Source organism: Phyllostomus discolor, chromosome 1, assembly GCF_004126475.2.
Source record: "Phyllostomus discolor isolate MPI-MPIP mPhyDis1 chromosome 1, mPhyDis1.pri.v3, whole genome shotgun sequence".
NCBI classification, from domain to species: domain Eukaryota; kingdom Metazoa; phylum Chordata; class Mammalia; order Chiroptera; family Phyllostomidae; genus Phyllostomus; species Phyllostomus discolor.
In genome coordinates this window covers 95,932,698-95,951,469 of record NC_040903.2, presented here as the reverse complement: position 1 = coordinate 95,951,469, position 18,772 = coordinate 95,932,698, and the positions used below count along the sequence as shown (strand labels likewise).

Sequence of the window (18,772 nt, the reverse complement as noted above, 5' to 3'; positions counted from 1 at the left end):
AAAAAGATCAACCCTGGCTGGTGTGGCTCAGTGGATTGAGTGCCAGACTACAAACCAAAGAGCTGCTGATTTGATTCCCAGTCACGGCACATGCCAGGGTTGTGGGCCAAGGCCCCAGTAGGGGGCGTGGGAGAGGCAACTACACATTGATGTTTCTCTCCCTTTCGTTCCCTTTTCCTTCTCCTCTGTCTAGAAATAAATAAATAAAATCTAAAAAAAATCAAAACTAGGAACATTAAAATAAATGGCAACAAATTCACAACAATCAAGAACTGAATCTAAAAACAAACCAAACCAAACAAACAAACACAAAAAAACAAAACTAAGCAAACAACCAGAACAGGAGGAGAATCATAGATATGGAAATTATGTGGAGAGCTATCAGCTAGGAGGGGGACAGGGGAGATTGGGGAAAAAGATGTAAGGATGAAGAAGCATAATTGGTAGGTACAAAATGAATAGGGGGAGGTTAAGAATAGTATAGGAAATGGAGAAGCCAAAGAATTTATATGCACGATGCTTGGACGTAAACTAAGTTAGGGGGTGATTGCTGGAATGAAGGGGGGTACCTGGTGGAGGGGAGGAAAGGAGGAAAATTGTGACAACTGTAATAGCATATAGTCAATAAATTATATTTAAAAAATAAATAAAAATAATAATCTCTACATTTTTATGTAAACACATTAAATCACACTAAACCTAAAACATATATTGGAGTTTTACCAGCTACTCAATTTGTAGTTTTAGACAGCATACAGTGTTGAACAATAAACTATTCTGATATAAATGAAATAGTTCTTATCTCCCTTCTGTGCTCTGATTCACACTTCGTTGGGATTTTGTTTCTCCTAGATATCCGTGGAATACAGGAGTTTTTGGACAAAGTGTCTCAGCAAGGGATGGATGTTGCACTTCAAAAGGTAGAAAACAACATCAATAAAATGATCACCACTCTCTTTGATACCATGAGAATAGAGGAATTGAATCGCTATCGAGACACTCTTAGGCGAGCCATCCTTGTTATGAATCCTGCCACAGCCAAATCCTTCATTACTGAGGTAAGGAAAATTGTCAGGGGGTGGGGTTAGAGTGTGAAATTAAATGTGTTGGAATAGACCTCACTGGGGTATTGAAAATTAAGAGCAGTGAGAGGGAATTAAGTATACAACTCTCATTAATACTAGTGGAGGTAGCAGCACAGTGAACTCCTGGCTCATTGTATGTACCCTGCACTGTCCAGTTAGTTGCTGAAAATGATTGAGTGATTGCATTTATATATATATATATATATATCCAGGATGATTTTAAGAAATCTTATGACAGTTTACAAGTGCTGTTGACCTGAATGAGTCTAACAAGCTCAAGAATGAATTCAAAATGCAAAATTCTCTAATCCTTAAATGTTTTTGCGAACTAAAATTCCACTTCTGCAAAAAGATTTACTTGAATCAGGCTATTGCTGCCTGAACATGATTACTTTTACAGAAACATGTAGCAAATTACTTCTGCTTTGTGAACTCTGTACCAAGACAAATGATTAAAACTCTCTGAAACCGCAAAGTGATGACCACTATACATTTTATGATACTGTAGCCTCAAAGTTTTAATTGTTATCTGTTTATGTGGCTAGAAGCTTCAAAACTTTGTCAAAATACAATTAAGACATTTTAATGATTTGTGTAACATCTCTGTGTTCTATAATGCTTGCTATTGCCTTGCAAAGGATTACTGTCAGGTCATTCTGCTTTACAGTTTAATGGTGCTAGAACTGGTCGTGACATTACATACTTTCACATGGGTTTTATTATTAGTGTTTTTAATTTTGGTGGCTTTGACTAATACTTTTTTCTCACTTCCCTATTATGCTTTCTTTAGCTTCTAAAGTACTGCTGTAAGGCCTCCAAATTAAGAATGTGTTAGAAGTTCTGTAACACTCTATAATATAATTGGTGTCAAGGGACTGAAGTAGAATATAAATCACTAATAGAATAAAACTTTTGGGAAAATACCAATACTGCCATTTTTTATTTTAATAGGGAACTTTGTTATGCAGTTTAAGAACAAATATAGAAGTTCAATCTTTTTCTAGCTTAGGAAATTAAACAACCAGATTTTTCTACAACTGAAAGAATATTTTCTATTTTGCAGGAGTTGATTCTTTCCTTTAAGAAACACAAAATATGCTAGAAGACTGAAGGGAAATGCACAAAGACATGTACTATAAATTGGAATCTTATAACTGTAATAAATCAGGCTGAAGCATCTGAGAAGGCTTCATTAAGAAGGCACATTTGAACTGGCCTTAGTGTCCTAGGTAGGAATTCACAGAAAAGATGTGGTATATAACAGATAAATACAAATCTATCTCAGCCACTTTATGGGCATGTTGTTTTGGCAAATTAGTTAACATTCCTGAGTCTCGATTTTACCATCAGTAAAATGGGAATAATATATTGCTTTCAACATACTAAATTTGTAATGTAGATTAATGAGATATCCTAAGATATGCCTTAAAAAAGATGAGGTAGAGACTTTTACCGTGGCAAGGAGGCAAATATAAAGATGAGGCAACATAAGAGGAAAAGCTGGTCTGGGGGTAAGGTGAAGAGGCCTATGTTGGACAGGTTAAGTATGTTCTTTAGTCCTCAGAGCTTTTCTTCATGCTCAAGTTAATAGATATGCAGTAAGCAGTTGCATACATTATTCAAATACTGAGGAGAGCTCAGAGCCTAACACAGATACATATATGTAAAGCACTACAATGTGCAAAGAACGAATAGTTAAATAAGGGGAAGCACAAAACTGAAGAACAAGCACATTCAGGGAAATAAGATCTAGCAAAGGAAACTGGGAAAAACTTAAGCTTGTAGGGGAAAAATAAGATAGAAAAAAAATTACAAAAGTAAAAAAGCTTGCACAAAAGCAAAGGACAAAATAATACCAACTTGATATTGCTGACAAATTGCCCAGTAAAGTAAGGGCTGAAGCATATTAGATTGAAAAGCCCAGAAGTGTAGTTACTTAGCAAGAACACATTTATTTGTGAATTAAAAGAGAGATTTCTATGTGGTGAATATATGGTGAGAAGAAAAATAAAATGAATATTATGGTAAAAAGGAAAATAAAATGAATATTGACCAAAATATTGGAGTGAAAGGTGCCAGAAAGAGGTAGTGTCATAGAAAAGTCTTAAATAAAAGATTTTTTGGCACAGAGATGCCTTTAAAACCTTGCACATGGAAGATATTCCTGAAGGTGAACTTACAAAGGATAAAGGAGGAAGGGCTATAAATGAAATTTCAGGGAAGCTCTACTAATTTTGCAAAGTGTAAAAAAATATACAGGCAAGGGACAAAAGATAGTCTCAAAGGTAGGGAGATAGCTCACATAGTGGTATGTTATGGGTCCTAAGTGTGTAGAACAAAGGGTAGCTATTAGAGTTAAACATTTTAGGATGGGAATTCAAAAAAGGTATTCCTATTGAGGAGTCAAAAAGTTCCTAAGAATGGCAGAGACTAGAGAAAGATTGCAAAGGGTCATGGAGGGAATTAATGGAGTTGGGTATGTTGACTACTCAACGAGCTTGGTGATGAAAGTAAAAGTGAATAGATAATTTTTTAAAAATGTTAATGGATATCAGAAACAGAAAAATCTGTTTTGTTTCTTGGGGGAAAAAAACTGAAGCTGTTTTACACAGGCTCTAAGAAAGTAACCAGTGAAAAATGACAGACTGCAGATCAGAGGATAATTGATGAGACCAGATCCCAGAATATTAGCCCTCATGAAGCTCTGTCAGGGAAGGGCTACCCATGGCCAATAAAGAAATTGCTGTTTCAGGTAGATAAAATTGGTCCAGAGTTTTTCAAAGGAATTTTATTTGGCCATCATTGTATTATTGATAATCAATTAACCAGTATGATCTTGACTTTCATTGTGACCATGGCCCCTTTCCCTAACTGGACTGTGATACTTGTAGTAGTCTACTTGTGTCTTTGTTCTCAAACACATGAAATCTGTGTTTGCAATTTTCCTGAGAGACTTCTCTCTCTTCCTCTACCCAGCCACCATTTTTTTCCCACTCACTTGTCTTTCACAGCCACTGATTTTATGTATGCAAACTGTGGACTAAATTTATTCCACAGACTCAAGCAGTGAAGTAGGAATGACAGAAAGAATGTGAACCCACCACCTTCCCCATGCTAAGCCAGCTGGCTACACTGTCCTGACATGTATAGTGGTTCCTGTTTCTCAGTTAGCTGTTCTCAGACTCCTCCTGTGCCTTCTAGAAGCATTTCCCCAGTTAGGGAATAGGCTGACTCGAGCACTAAAAGTAATTCATTTAAAAACCAAGTAGCATGGAATTCAAAAGGCAGGCATCATCAAAAGTCTGGAGACACAAAGAGTAATTCCTTACTTAAAACATCACAGTCTAGTAGAGGAGACAGGCATGTAACTAAGTAATGAAATGTGAAACAAAAACGCTGTAATACTAATGGGTAAATGGTACTCTAGAATCCCATAGGACTGACTAACTCAGCAGGGAACTTGACCAGAGTCAGGATGTTTCAGAGAGAATTTGCTTTACCAGAATCTTGCAAAATGAGTAAGAATTCATTAGGCCAACAGTAATAGATAAACAACAATTCAGTGTGGGGGTGGGGGGTGGGGAAAGGGGAGGGAGAGGGAGAGAGAAAGAGAAAGAAACAGAGTTTAAAAACCAAATACAACTGAGGGTTTTATAACAAAAAATGAGAGTTCCATGGTTCACCTCTTTTTACCTCAGTTATTCTTTTCAGAAAAATTAGTTATTTTTAATTTTTAAAATTTAATTCATATTTACTTTTTTTTAAAGATTTTATGTATTTATTTTTAGAGAGGGAAGGGAGGGAGGGGGAGAGAGAGAGAGAGAGAGAGAGAGAGAGAGAGAGAGAAACATCAATGTGCGGTTGCTGGGGGTTATGGCCTGTAACCCAGGAATGTACCCTGGCTGGGAATCGAACCTGGGACACTTTGGTTCCCAGCCCGTGCTCAATCCACTGAGCTACGCCAGCCAGGGCTTTCATATTTACTTTTGAAATTACTCTATATATTCACATGGTTTCAATTTAAAAGGTTCTTCTTTCTCAATTGCAATTTACATTCAATATTATTTTGTATTAGTTTCGGGTGTACAAGGTGGTTGGACAATCATATACTTTACAAAGTGATCCCTCTAATGTTTTAAATACCCACCTGGAACCATACATAGTCATTACATTATTATTGACTGTATTCTCTGTGCTGTACTCGCATCCCTATGATTATGTTACACGAATATTTAAAGATTTAAATGTTCTAAAGGATAACCTCCCACTACTATTCCTCAAGCACCTGATTTTCCTATCAGGAATCAAGTAATGTGTTTTGTGTGGCATTCCAGTGTACATCTACACACACATGCATAAACACACACACAGTCTTTATTGTTTCTTACACAAATAGTGGTTTACGAGGTACAAGTTCTGCGCCTGGATTTTTGTTACTTAGTTAACATCTAGGAGCACATTTAATTGATATATATGAAGTGTTCTTCATAATTTTAATTGCTATATAGTATTTCATTAATAGATGGAATTGCTCTTAGCTCTTGCATGTTTTTCCTATTTTTACTTACTTTGATGAATATTATTAGTTGACTTACTGTTTTATCTCCCACTGAATTCCTTTCTGATATGATAAAAATGAAGATTTAGTTCATTTACTTCACCAATACTCACAGCTCCTCTCAATATAACATGATTTTAAATAATTTTAAATAACATAGCTACACCTTCACACCTGTGCCGTCTACTATAGAGAGGACAGTGTCCACAACAGCTGTCACTCCTGAACCTGCCAACTTCCACGGTCCACAGTTTGACTTTTATGTTGAGTGTGTTAGAGCATATGTTTTCTAATCTGTAGCAATAAAAGTTGGAATTCTACTTAATGTTTTAAACACTGTAAATGTTTTTTCTGCACAATGAAGTATTGATATGATTTAGGTGTTGTTTTTTTTTTTACTCAGTTTTAGGTTTTTTGTTTGAGTTATAACTTTTCTTACTTTTTCTCATTTCATTTTTGTTAGCTTCTGGAATTCTAAATTGATATCTTTAATAACAAATCCTCTAAATCCCTCCTTCCTGCTTCGAGCCTTCCCTTCCAGCAGCCTGTCTCTCCTGCCCTATTTCTGGCACTTCCTTCCTTACTCATTTGGATCAGATCCGTTAATTCCTGGATTTCATGTCTACTAGTTTCTTATTTTGCTTGAGAATATCCTCAACTTACTTCTTAAGAAAAAGTGTGTAAAGGTAGAATTTATCATTTTTTTATCTTTTTAATGAAAATATATTTATTCTGACTTAGTCATTCATGAATAAATTGGCTAATTATAAATCCTTAGGTTAAAAATGATTTGCCTCAGAACATCAACAGTATTATTTTATTCTAGTCTGGCACTTAGTTGGCTGCTAAGAAATTCAATGAATGTCTGGCCCCTATTTATTTGACGGTGGTTTGTTATTTGTACCTTGACACCTTTTAGGAACCTTCATGTTTTTAAATTGCACGATAATGTGTCTAACCAGGTTATTTTTTTAACCATCCATTTTACTAGATGCTTGATAAGCTTTGTCTTTTTATTTTAACTTCTAAAATATTTTCTTTAAGTTCTCAAAAGTTACTACTTAGAATTTTTAAATTCTAGTATTTTCTCAAATTATCTGTCTTTTATAAGGTATTTCCTTATTTTATCTTAATCTTTTCCATATTGCTGTTGTTTTCATATTTAAGGATGAATCAATAATAAGTTTATTAAAAGTTGTGCATATGAAAACAGGCTTTTAGTTTGTCCATTGAAAAGCTTGCCTTTAGATGGAGCAAATGGGACATTATCAGATAATGGAGGTAATATTAGATTTTGTATGTGTGTTTACATAAGATCTTTGCTCTAGGATAATAATGCCAACATTAGTTGCCTTATTTTTCCCAGGAAGTCCACTTGAATCTTCAGAGAACAGTTCTACTTGTACACGTGTGTGTGTACAAGGATGAATGTCAGCTTTCAGGGATGTTATTCAGGAGACTGTGTGAGAAGACCCCTGTGAAAATCAGCATACACTTAAGTAGAGTTGATCCTCCTTATTTACTGAGTCTGCATTTGCAGATTCACCTACTCATTAAAATTTATTTGTAACTGCAGAAGTAATACTAGAGATGACTTCATGGTCCTTCACTAAAATCTATAGAACAGTGAAAAATTTGAGTTACCAGTTGCCCATATTCCCAGTTCAGGTCAAACAAATCCATGCTCTGAATTCTTGTTTCAGCTTTTATTTTGTGAATGTTCCTGTTTTGCATCTTATTTAGTGTTCTTTTTGCATTTTTTGTGCCTTTTCTTGGTGATTTCACTGTTTAAAATGGCCTCCAAATGTAGTGCCGAAGTGCCATCCACCTTCCTAGACAGAAGCAGGCTGCAATGCTTCTTACTGAGAAAGGACTTGTGTTAGATAAGGTATATTCAGGCTTGACTTATAGTATCATTGGCCATGAGTTCAACAATAATGACTCAAGATGCTCTTATTTGAATGTTTTGTGCCCCCCCTCCCAAATTTGTATGCTGAAATACTTTGCCTACCATGATGGTGTCAAAATGCATGGCCTTTGTGAGTGCCTAAATCATGAGGGTGGAGCCTTCATAAATAGGATTAGTGCTATTCTAAAGGCTGAGGAGACTCCTCAGAGATCCCCAGCCCCTCCCCTTCCACCAGGGAGAAATACAATGAGAAGTGCAACCAGGGAAGGACTACACTGACACCTTGATTTTGGACTTCCAGCCACCAGAACTGTGATAAATATTTTTTTTGCTGTGTTAAACTACCCAATCTGTAGTATTTTATTGTAGCAAGGCTCATAGGAGTTCAAAGCCTATATTTTCCCTAGGAGTATGGTTCAGTATTTACTAATTCAGTATGCGTGAGAAATTTATACAACATAACTACTGCAGGTAAAAAGAATTGACAAATTGACAGCACTCCCCAGCTTTTCAGGTCTCCATCTCACTTCTGCCTTCCATTTGACTTGGCATTTCTAGGACTTGGCAGGACAGAGGGCTGTCTGCTCTGCCCCTTATAATGGTATCTAGTCTATGTCTTTTCCTATCTCTTCCTACAGTCTTCATCACATATCACTGCTTCATTTGTTTTTCTTTTTTTTTAATATTTTACTTATTTATTTTTAAACAGAGGGGAAGTGAGGGAGAAGAGAGGGAAACATCAATGTGTGGTTGCCTCTCGAGTGCCCCCTACTGGTGACCTTGCCCACAACCCAGGTATGTGCCCTGACTGGGAATAGAACCAGTGACCTTTTGGTTCTCAGGCCAGCACTCAATCCACTGAGTAACACCAGCCAGGGCTGGTTTTCTTTTTTCAGTAATTTATTTTAAGACACTTTTCCTATGGCCTTTTCCCCTTTTTCCTCAGAGTTGTTGGTTTATATACCTATCCAATCCTTTATATTTTGATAGGGTTTTGGGTTGCTTCTTGAGTTGGAAGTTCCAGAATATTCTTTCAGATTTTTAGAAATTAAAAGTAAAAAAACATAAAGTACTTTTAAGAACCATTGCTACAATTTTTAGGAAATATATTTGTTTATGTCATTTTAGATTTGGAAAGTAGAGCATGTAATATTTTGTTCAAATTCCAAATTTACATTTATAAACCTCTCACAAGTTAAAAACCTCTCTAGGTCTAATCAATATTGGTCTCTGACTTCCTGCAGCATTGCTCAATTCCTTTGCAGCTAATGCTAATAGTCGATGGCAAGGGACACACACAGTTTGAAACTGGTAAAGTAAGTTGTCAGGAGGTCAAAGGGGGTACATCATTGCTGGATCCTAAGAGATGTATTTGTAGAAATGACTTACCTTAGATTATATGATGGATAGAAAGGCAAGTGAAGATAGAAAGAAACTGATGGATTGGGATAATAGGAAAGATAGAGGAACTAAAGATCACAAGGAAGACAGAGACAGCAGGCACCTAAGAGAGGAAGAGGTAGAGGGAGAAATTCTGGTAAATAAAAAAAAAAGGGGGGGGATAGTGGAAATCCAACCTTTACCGCTTCCTATATTTTATAGATTGTCATGGAAAGTTGTTGAAATAGTCAAGGGATATATTAATTTAAAAGTAAAAAGTTCAAGTTTAAAAAAATTGCTCATTTAGCATTGTCATTTAATTTCTAAGGGGGAAAAGGAGCATATCAATTCTGTTTGTATCTTTTCTGTCCCTGGAGCAGTCTTGTGGCATCAAATTAATTTTGCTCCCTTTGAAGTCTTAGAAATTTAATACATTACATATTTAGAGTTAATGCTCCACCTCTCATTCAAAGCTTTAAGAAAATACTGCAGTTGTTTTCAGCTGAGTAAATCAACCTGCTGTGACACTGGTAGAAACTTGGTAACACAGAGTACGTGTAAGTGTCCTTAAAATGAATATGGTGAAACAGGAGTACTCACATGCTTTGATTTAAATATACATTGGGATGATAATTTGCAAAACAATGTTTTTATATAGAAAAAAATATTATATTGAATGCTATGTAAGTTATACCATTTCCAGAAGATACAAATATCACTTATAAGTTGGTCATAGCTTTCAGTTTTCAGGTTTGAAATAAGAAAAACAATTATTATTTTAAAACAGGACGTTTTATTACTTATATGGTAATGAGTATCATTTTGTATTTGCATTTTTTCAAGTTTTCAGAAAGGAACCCTACTGTTACATGAACGGCTTTTATTCTGCAACAAGAAAGAGGTATTAGTTCTTATTCGTTAAACATACTGGATGAGATAATTTTTATTCCATTGTAGTATATCCTAGAGAACTTCAATCTTGTCAAACAACAAAAAGGCAAAGTTACTTACCTCAAATATATCAGCAGCTTGACGGAAATAAGCCTTCAGGAAGGTTAGGAAACAACTGAAGGAATCTTGTCTCACTGGATAAACAGTTTCTTCATCATCAAAAGGGTACCCTGAATATTCAAATTGCTGTGATAGTTATTTAATAGCTATTGAAATAACTCAGCCCTTACCAAAACAAAATTATTTGGAGACATTATGCAATGTACAGTTTTTAATACAAGGCCAGTGTAATGCTATTTTTAAAGGAAACATATGACAGTATTTTTTCCCCACAATGCAGCCATTGCATGAAGGTCTCTCTAATAATACTGTTTGTAAATGACTGCTATGCATTTTCAAAGTAAACGTTTTATTGAAATATAATATACATAAGAACAGTGCATTTATTATGTGTACAACCCAACTAAGTTCCATACAACCAGCAGTCAGATCAAGAAACAGAACACAGCTCGTTCTCCCAGATTCCTCTGCCGTGCTCCACCCAGTTATAACTGCTCAAAGAGAGCCACCATCATGACTCCTAAAACAAGAAACCGGTTGTGACTGATTTTATACTGTTGGCAAATAAAATCTGCATGCACTGTTTTGCCTGTTCCCTTTTGCTCAGCATTATGTTTATTAGGTTTATTCATGTTCAAATATGTAGGAAAAGTTAATTCATTTTAATTGCTCCAAAGTATTTCATTGCATAATAAACCACAGTTTCTATAACATGTTGATGATTTCTTTTTCTAGTTTTGCTTATTACAAATAGTGGTTCTATGCACATCTCTTTGTGCATGTATGTATTTTAGTTGAGTTTATACTTAGAAATGAAATTGCTAGCTCAAGAGGCATGCAGAAGGTGTGTCATTTATTTATGTGAGCTAACAGCTAGTTTTCCAAAGTATTTATGCCAATTTGGACTCCTATTAGTAGCAACTGGCAACATTTCAGTTTTTCAGTACCTCACCAATACTTGCTATTTTCGACCTTCATTTTATTTTTAATAGCGAGTATATATTAAATTCACATTTTGTTTTCAGTTTGTATTTTCTTGATATACTATATTTTGTTTGTTGATTTTTTGATATTTTCTTTTATAAAGTGCTTATTCAAGTCATTTTAATTTTTTTTTTCTCATGGTTTGAATGAGTTCTATATATATTAAGTGATAAGAGTCTATTGCCAAATGAATATATTTTAAATACCTTCTCCCATTCTTTGTTGTTTGTAAGTGGTGAATTTTGATTACCATAAATTTCTAAAGTAGTCCAAGTTATTAATTTGTTTTTATTATACTTAGCATTTTTTTGTATTTCTTTTTTAAAGAAAGTTTCTTATCCCAAGATCATGAGATATACTCTATGTTTTTCTCTAGAAATTTTCTTTTATCATTTACATTTAAATCTGAAGTACATCTGAAAGTGATTCTTTTATATGGTAGGTGTTAGATGAAGAGGTATATTTATTTTTCATATAGTGTCTGCTACTCCTTTCAACAAAGGATCAGTGTTTCTTGAATAGAAAAGAATGTTAAATGTTTCCAGCACCAGTGAATAAAATGGGTGTTAGTAGATTGGGAAGTATGGGGCCATTATTCCTGTAGAGCATCTTGTGTCTGTATTGTATTTTTTTCTCTCTAACATGAAACACGTGATTTTGGAGAGAGTGAAAGACTGTATTGATGATTTCACTACAATAAAAATATTTCTATGATCCTATGATAATGAAAGTTAACAGTGCTGGATTCTATAATAAAAGTTGCAACTCTTTTCAGAGGCCCAGTAATCACGGGTCATCAAGTAGCAGCCAATAGCCAGTCGCTCAAAAACTTATATGGATATGGTTTTTACAATAGCACAGAATTCTATAAATTGGCTTTATATGGATATGGTTTTTACAATAGCACAGAATTCTATGAGAAAAAATAATTTTAATTTAACTAGACTTGGGAAAAAAATCCTCTAACAGGCAAACACTTCATTCCTGACTCAATTGAAGTTTTCTTGTGTCACAGTTACCTATTATTACTGAACTACTCCCAAATCTGAGCTTTTTATCTATTTTAATACTATATTGAATTGAATGTCAGTTTTGTACTAGCCAACATACACCTTTTGAATTTTTTTTTTTTGCAAATGAGGAAGTTTCAAATTTATTTTACTTCCCACTTCATCAAAATAATGATGACAGCTCTTGCCTCTAGTAATGAGGCCTGACAGAGCATCAGACTTAAATTTTCTGGTTGGAGCTCTCTGTAGCTCTCAGAAGGTTCTCCTGAAGATGGGCACTAAGTAAAGAACCAGATGCCAACAAATCCAGTTCCAGTGAGTTCAAATTTCCAAATAAGACAGATTCAACTCACATCTCCTCCAGCAACTAATTTGGGATATTGATATTGTTGGATAGTTTACTTCTAACTAGTTCTACTAGCCTAAAGATCATTTAACAGTTTTTGCCTTTGCAGCATCTTATTTGCTAGGTTTTCTTTTCTGTGAGGTTTTTTGAATGGGTTCGACATTTTCATTCTATTCTATTTGTTAAAACGAAGTTGAACAAGAAAATCCCCAAACATAGTGAGGATTGTACTCTTATTTGAAATATAAAATCACAATTGTTTTAGCCTTCAATTTAAGGGAATTGAAGTTCTTCTCTAGTTCATTATTCATTTATTTATTCTTTCACACAGCATGTTTAAAGCTACTCTGAGCAAGGGAATGTGGAAAGCATCACTAGAAGAAATACAATCATGAATGATACATGATTTTAACCCCCAAGGACATACAGACTACTAAGGACAAGTTGTAAACATAAAATATATAAAATAATAAAAACTAAAGCAAGGAAAGGGATGTTACTGTCTTCACCTCCCAACAGGGAATAAAAATAAAGAAAACAAACTTGTTATCTAAAATTTAATCAAATGAAGTATATAGATAGTGTGTAAGATTACCCACATCTAGAAGTATACCAACATTTTATTTCTTATGAGGTAACAGAGAAGTCTTGGCTCCTTCAAAAAATTTACATTATAACTTTCTATGGTCTTATCAAAGCAAGTCTACAATATAAACGGATCCAAGAATGATTAAATTTACATTGTTTTTTCTCCACTAAATTATGTGAACAAAACAAAAACAAAGGGATTAATTACAGCAGACTTAATGATAACTTTGAAGATTAGAATTTGGCAATGCTTATCTATTAGAAAAGAAAGACATCAAACTTGGAAGCAAGGTCACGCAAACATAGAAAGGTGTTCTCCTTAGTATACCGGGCACAATTTATCACTCCTTACTGCAGTCAGTGTGAAATGATTTTCAAAATTATGCACCTCCTTCTTTCTGCTCCCATTCTCTACATCACCTCTTGAGGCTAGAAAGATGGTGAGCCCCCATTTTTTTAAGCACGAGGGAAGTATGTGTGCTGCAAATAAATGTTAACCATTATTTAATATGCCAATTTCTAGTGATTTGGTTAGTATATAAATGGTAAATATGACTCATATGTGCTATAAGTACTGTTATTTTTTTTCCATTTCCAGGCCAAACATAGATTCCTGCACTCTGCCCTGCTGTCCTTGGCAGCCGCAGCAAATACATCTTAGTGAGCACTGGGTCTAAATCTATTTGCCAACCTGAGGTACTGGGATTCAGTGTCCCAGAACTTAATCAATGCTTTAAAATGCTTACTGACAAAATCAATATTTTATATTTGAAGAGGACCAAAATTTCAGGTAGAGTCACTTCATGAAGTTTTGTTGAAAAGTTAGCTGATACCTTTATGTTACCATTCTATCCATACCTTTTCTCACTTTAATATAGATGATAGAAAGCAAATAAACTGCTTAGGTAGAAAAAATTAGGAAGGTTCATTTGATTTTTGTAGCAAACCTTATTTTCTTTCCTTCTTTCTTTTTTTTTGCATTTTTTAATGTTTTTGAAATACAGTTGTCTCCACTTTCCCTTCACAAGTACCCTTTCACCTCCCACCCTTAATCCTTCCCCCCTTTGGTCTTGTCCATGTGTCCTTTATACATGTCCCTTGACAACCCTGCCCGTACTTTCCCCGTTATTTCCCTCTCCTATCCCCTCTGATTACTGTCAGTTTGTTCTTTACTTCAGTGTCTCTGGTTATATTTTGCTTGCTTGTTTGTTTTGTTGATGAAGTTCCACTTATAGGTGAGATCATATGGTATTTGTCTTTCACCACCTGGCTTTTTCACAACCTTATTTTAATAGAGTACACAAAACTGTAACATAAGAGGAATAAAAGGTTGAACTTTCATGTGTCCACCCAACAATAAAAAACATTATATGATCATATGAGTCCATTAATTTCAAATTCTAATTACTTTAAAAACATATATTGCTTGTTGAGGCAACATTTAAGTCAATACATGAAACTCGTACTTAGGATTTGGATTTAAGGCAATATGGTGCAAGGGTATCCTTCCGTGGATGAAGATGCTGAGCTGGAAATTTACAAGGGGCAGAATGAGACAGGAGATACAGGCTATCTAATGTAAAATTTTAGGATGCAAAATCAGGAAGTTAAGGTGGTACCCGATTTGATGCAGACACCGGCCTGCAGTGTCCGCGGCATTGTGGATGAGACGAGACAAACTTACATGGACTACCAAGTCCTATGGAGGAAAAGGGATGGCATGGCCACTCTCTCAAGAGGAGAGTGCCCCGACCCTTGCCTTGACAAGCTTTTATTGCTTTTCTGGGCATATTACATTGAGGATGGTCCTCATTTACTATGCATAGGTTCACTTTAGGTGGTTACCTTTTACAGAAAACAAAGGAGAGAATGTTGCTAATTACATTAAAAAAGGAGGATATTTGCAAATGTAAAAGGAAAAGTGGTTGAACTGGTTACACTCATCCTTGGAAGGTTTAGCATAGATTTTAGGAAGTTACTTTAAAGATGTAGTAAACATTTGCTGCCTCAGTTCAGGGTGAGGGAGTTTTAGTAAAAAGCAAGTCTCAAAGCAGCCTAGGTACAATGCAGGCAAGATTCCCCATGGGAGAACCTATCTATCCATGGGCGTGGGTCCTGTGTATCGGACCTCACTTTCCACTGGCCTTTCCGAGTGGGAGCTGGGCCCACGCCACACAAAACGGTCTCCTATACTGATTGGTAAGTGAAAACTTTCGAAGTTGAATCTAAAGAAAGATGCAGACTACAATGGCAGCATGAACATGGAATTTGGATTCAGTGTCTGCCTAACTAGCTATGTAACCCCAGCCAACCCACTTCAAATTATTTATTTTTATTGTCCTCATCTATAAAATAGAGTAATTCCTGCTTACAGTTATTTTAAAGACTGTGTTTGGTAAGTATATACAATGCATAGTGTTCACATGTAGTAAAAATTTAAAAGTTTAGTTGCATAGTTCTTTAGAACTGTAAAGTAGGATAAAGAAGAAACTCTAAGTGACCTTTGAAAAATATTTTTATTTAAATAGTATGAAGGAAAAAGGATTGTAGGTAAATAATGAAGAAGTTGTTATCAAAAAAAGAGATTAAGAGTGGGCAGTTCTTTCAAGTTTAGAAGCAAAAAGAAGGGTCAAGTAGAACTGAATCTTGGAAACTTATTTCAAGTGTTACAGAACAGACCAGGGGGCTGTATGATATACTACTACTGAAAGGAGCCCCCCACTAGGTTTGCTATGCCTGCCACCAGAGGAAAGACATTTCTCAATGCCAGAGATTTGTGAAAAGGAAAGGAAATATTTTAAAGTTATACAGACTAAAGTCCTTTAGAATACCCACAGATGCACACAGTCCTTCTTTCTCCCTCTGCCCAGTCCAGGGTACTGTATCTTAGGAAAAGAAATAGAAGTCCGTGATTTGGGCTCCCAGAACCATCAGCTGTGTTGCTGCTGCAATCTCCAGTTAATCCAAAGCCATGTGGCACCTTCTCATGGCCCATCGGCAAGAGTCCTTTTACCCCTTTTCTTCCAGGCAAAGTCTTTCCTGCTTCCTAAGCCACGTGGCAAAAGGGAGCACCTCAAAGCTGTGCGGTCCTGACTCTGCCAAAGCTGCGAGGTCCCCAAATCTACCAAAGCTGTGTGGTTCTTCCCTCTTATGGCTGCTGTGCCTGGGTTTAAATCCCCAAGCCAATCTTCCTCTGCAGCCCTATTTCTAACTCCTCCTACAATCAGTTACCACTTGCCAGCATTCCTGTATTCTTCCAGCTTTACTGGGCTGCCATTGTAAGTCTGGGCAGGTGTGGCCCCATGGCATGGAGCCAATCATCTCCAAGCTCTCATGCAGGTGCTGTAACCAGGGGGAGTTCCTTCCCAGTTACATCCTGGGTTGAAGTCACTCCCATTCTTCTGGCTCAAAGCATGGCCACAGCTATTTAACATATCTGTGAAACCAGTTAAAGTTTATAGATATGTTAAATGACCATGTCAGAGGTTAGCTGCAAACCTGTTGCTGTACAAAACAGCTCTGAATGGCCCTGCTCCATGTGTCCCATCCCCCAACCCAGCTCAGCCTTGTGGTGGGGGGAGTGAGGACATCCTATATATTTTTCTAGTATTTTCTGGACACCTTGAGTTCTGGGCCCCATTATAAATCCTATTTGGTGCCCCCCTCTTGGCTGTACCGTGTTACACAAGTAAGACATTTTCTGAGAAAGGAGATTAGATTAAAAGAATAAAAGAGGAGGTATAAGGTACAAAGAGTCAACATAGAATGATTGAAATGAAATAGGGTCAGTTTTATAAATAGGTTATATTGAATGGAAGAGAAGCAGAAGGAGCAAGAAAGGATGAAAATACAGAGAATTTTAAAGGTAATTGGAGAGCTCAATTACATTTTGATGGAATGCAGTTTTAGAATCAATAGAATCAGTGGATTCTAACTCATTGTTTTCTCTAAGTGCTTGGTAGACTATATGGAGAGATAGAAAAAGAAAAAAAGGTAAAAAAGACGTCTCGCTTAAGGAGGGGGAGAAACTAGCTTAAAAGGCACTGTAGAAAGACCAGGCTGCCTCTGGGGACCAAAATGCAAATGACATAAGACATGCTTGGGATTTTCAGCAAGAAACCTACTTCCAACTGTGAGTTACCAGCTTTAAAGGAACAACAACAACAACAAAAAAAACTAAACTTTTCTTATATTTTGCTCATACCTACATAGTAGGTCTAGACTAGAGTTTTAAAGAAAGTATATTAACTGGATTAGTACTTTAGAGATAAATAAAAATGTGCTTACAAAGAACAAAATTTCTCAGTATTGGCACTATTGATAATTTTCACCAGATAATTCTTTGTTGTGAGAGGCTGTCCAGTGTGTTGTAATATGTTTTGCAGAATCCCTACCTCTACCCATTAGACACCAGTGCAGATCAAAAATAGTTCCAGATATTGCCAAGTTTTCCCATCAGTGGTGCTGGCTGGCAGTGGTGGTAGATTAAAATCATCCCTGGTTGATAATCACTGATGGACAACTGTTCAATGTTCGAAACATAAAATTGGTTCTGATGGAATTTTTATTTTTGGAATTTGCATTTCACTTTTCCCCTAACTGTAGCTAGTCAACATTTATTGGACTCTTTTCAAGTATCTGAAACTCTGCTAACTGCTCTCTTAAGTTATCTTGTATAATCCTTAAAAATCCAATGAGACAGGTGTAGTAGTATTTTCATTCTGTACATAAACAATTAAAAGAATCATGTATATACATTTATCCAGATTTTTGTCCTAGGTTAAATAGATTATTTGCATGTTTTTGTTAACTTACTTATCATTTTCTAAGTTGTTTTACTATTTTCTAACAATGTTCATTATAAATTTCTTTTCTGGGGGGAGAGTATGAATAGCTTCGTTTTAATATTTACATCTTTAGACTTTAACTGTTAAGATTATGTTATAGTCTTTGAACATGCCATCTGGGGCAAATCAATCTGCCTGATATGTTTAGCACAAAATAAATGAAAAGGCAAAAAAAACACAATGAATTATATAAATAAAATGATAAGGCATAACTAATTGGTGGCAAAAAAATCTGAGTTGATTCTAAACATTGTAAAGTAGTTGCCATAGGCAACAACTAATATTCATTGAGTTTTTGTGTCAGACACTACTCTAAGCATGTTTTACATACTAATATGCTAAATCTTCACACCAAATCTTGAAGTAGGTGCTGTATTTAGCCCCCTTTTACAAAAAAAGAAAAATGAGACAAAAAGAGGTTGTGAAATTAACCCCAGGTCACACAGCAAGTAATAGCAAAGCCAAGTCAGACAATACTTAACGGTATGCAATGAATATGAAAAAAAAATCTTAACTTTTTATTTATGACCAAGAATTGAACAAAAAAATTTAAAAGAAGATAAAGAACTCATGGACATGGACAACAGTGTAGTGGGAGAGGTGGAGGTGGGAGAGGGGGGTATAAATTGTAATAGAAAAGTACAATAAAAAAGTAGTTTATATGCCTAACTCTCATTAAATTATTTTTTAAAAGAGTGCACTGGGGTGAGCTAGCTAGTCTAAAGGTAATGAAGGTCATTATGGTTGGTCAATGTGATTAGGCCACTTGTATTTCATAATTTGTATTTACCAAAGTTAACCTCCTACCCAACCACAAATAACAGATATTGGAAGATGTAGCCTCTATGTTCCTTGATCATTTTCAAAGCAATCACTCCTAGGTCCTTGAGAAAGTCAATCCTAGGTTCTAAAACTGACAAGAAGCTGGGAGAACATTTACATCTCAAAGGAGCAGAGAAAGAATTTCCCATTGCAAGTGTTCTAAGGTAAATACTGTAAGAAAAGGGATGTCCAAGGCCTAGAGCCAGAAAGAAACGTATCTAAAGCTTAGATG

The 18,772-nt window shown here is 35.6% G+C and overlaps 1 protein-coding gene across 2 annotated transcripts in view; it reads left to right on the top strand.

The window, feature by feature from the left end:
* Nucleotides 1-18,772, top strand: part of GRID2 (glutamate ionotropic receptor delta type subunit 2) — a 1,446,155-nt gene that overhangs the window by 718,792 nt on the left and 708,591 nt on the right. For both annotated transcript variants that reach the window (XM_036026381.1, XM_028505846.2), the window contains exon 4: nucleotides 853-1,058. In XM_036026381.1, coding sequence (XP_035882274.1) covers nucleotides 853-1,058 — 206 coding nt within the window. The remainder of the gene's footprint in view (nucleotides 1-852; nucleotides 1,059-18,772) is intronic.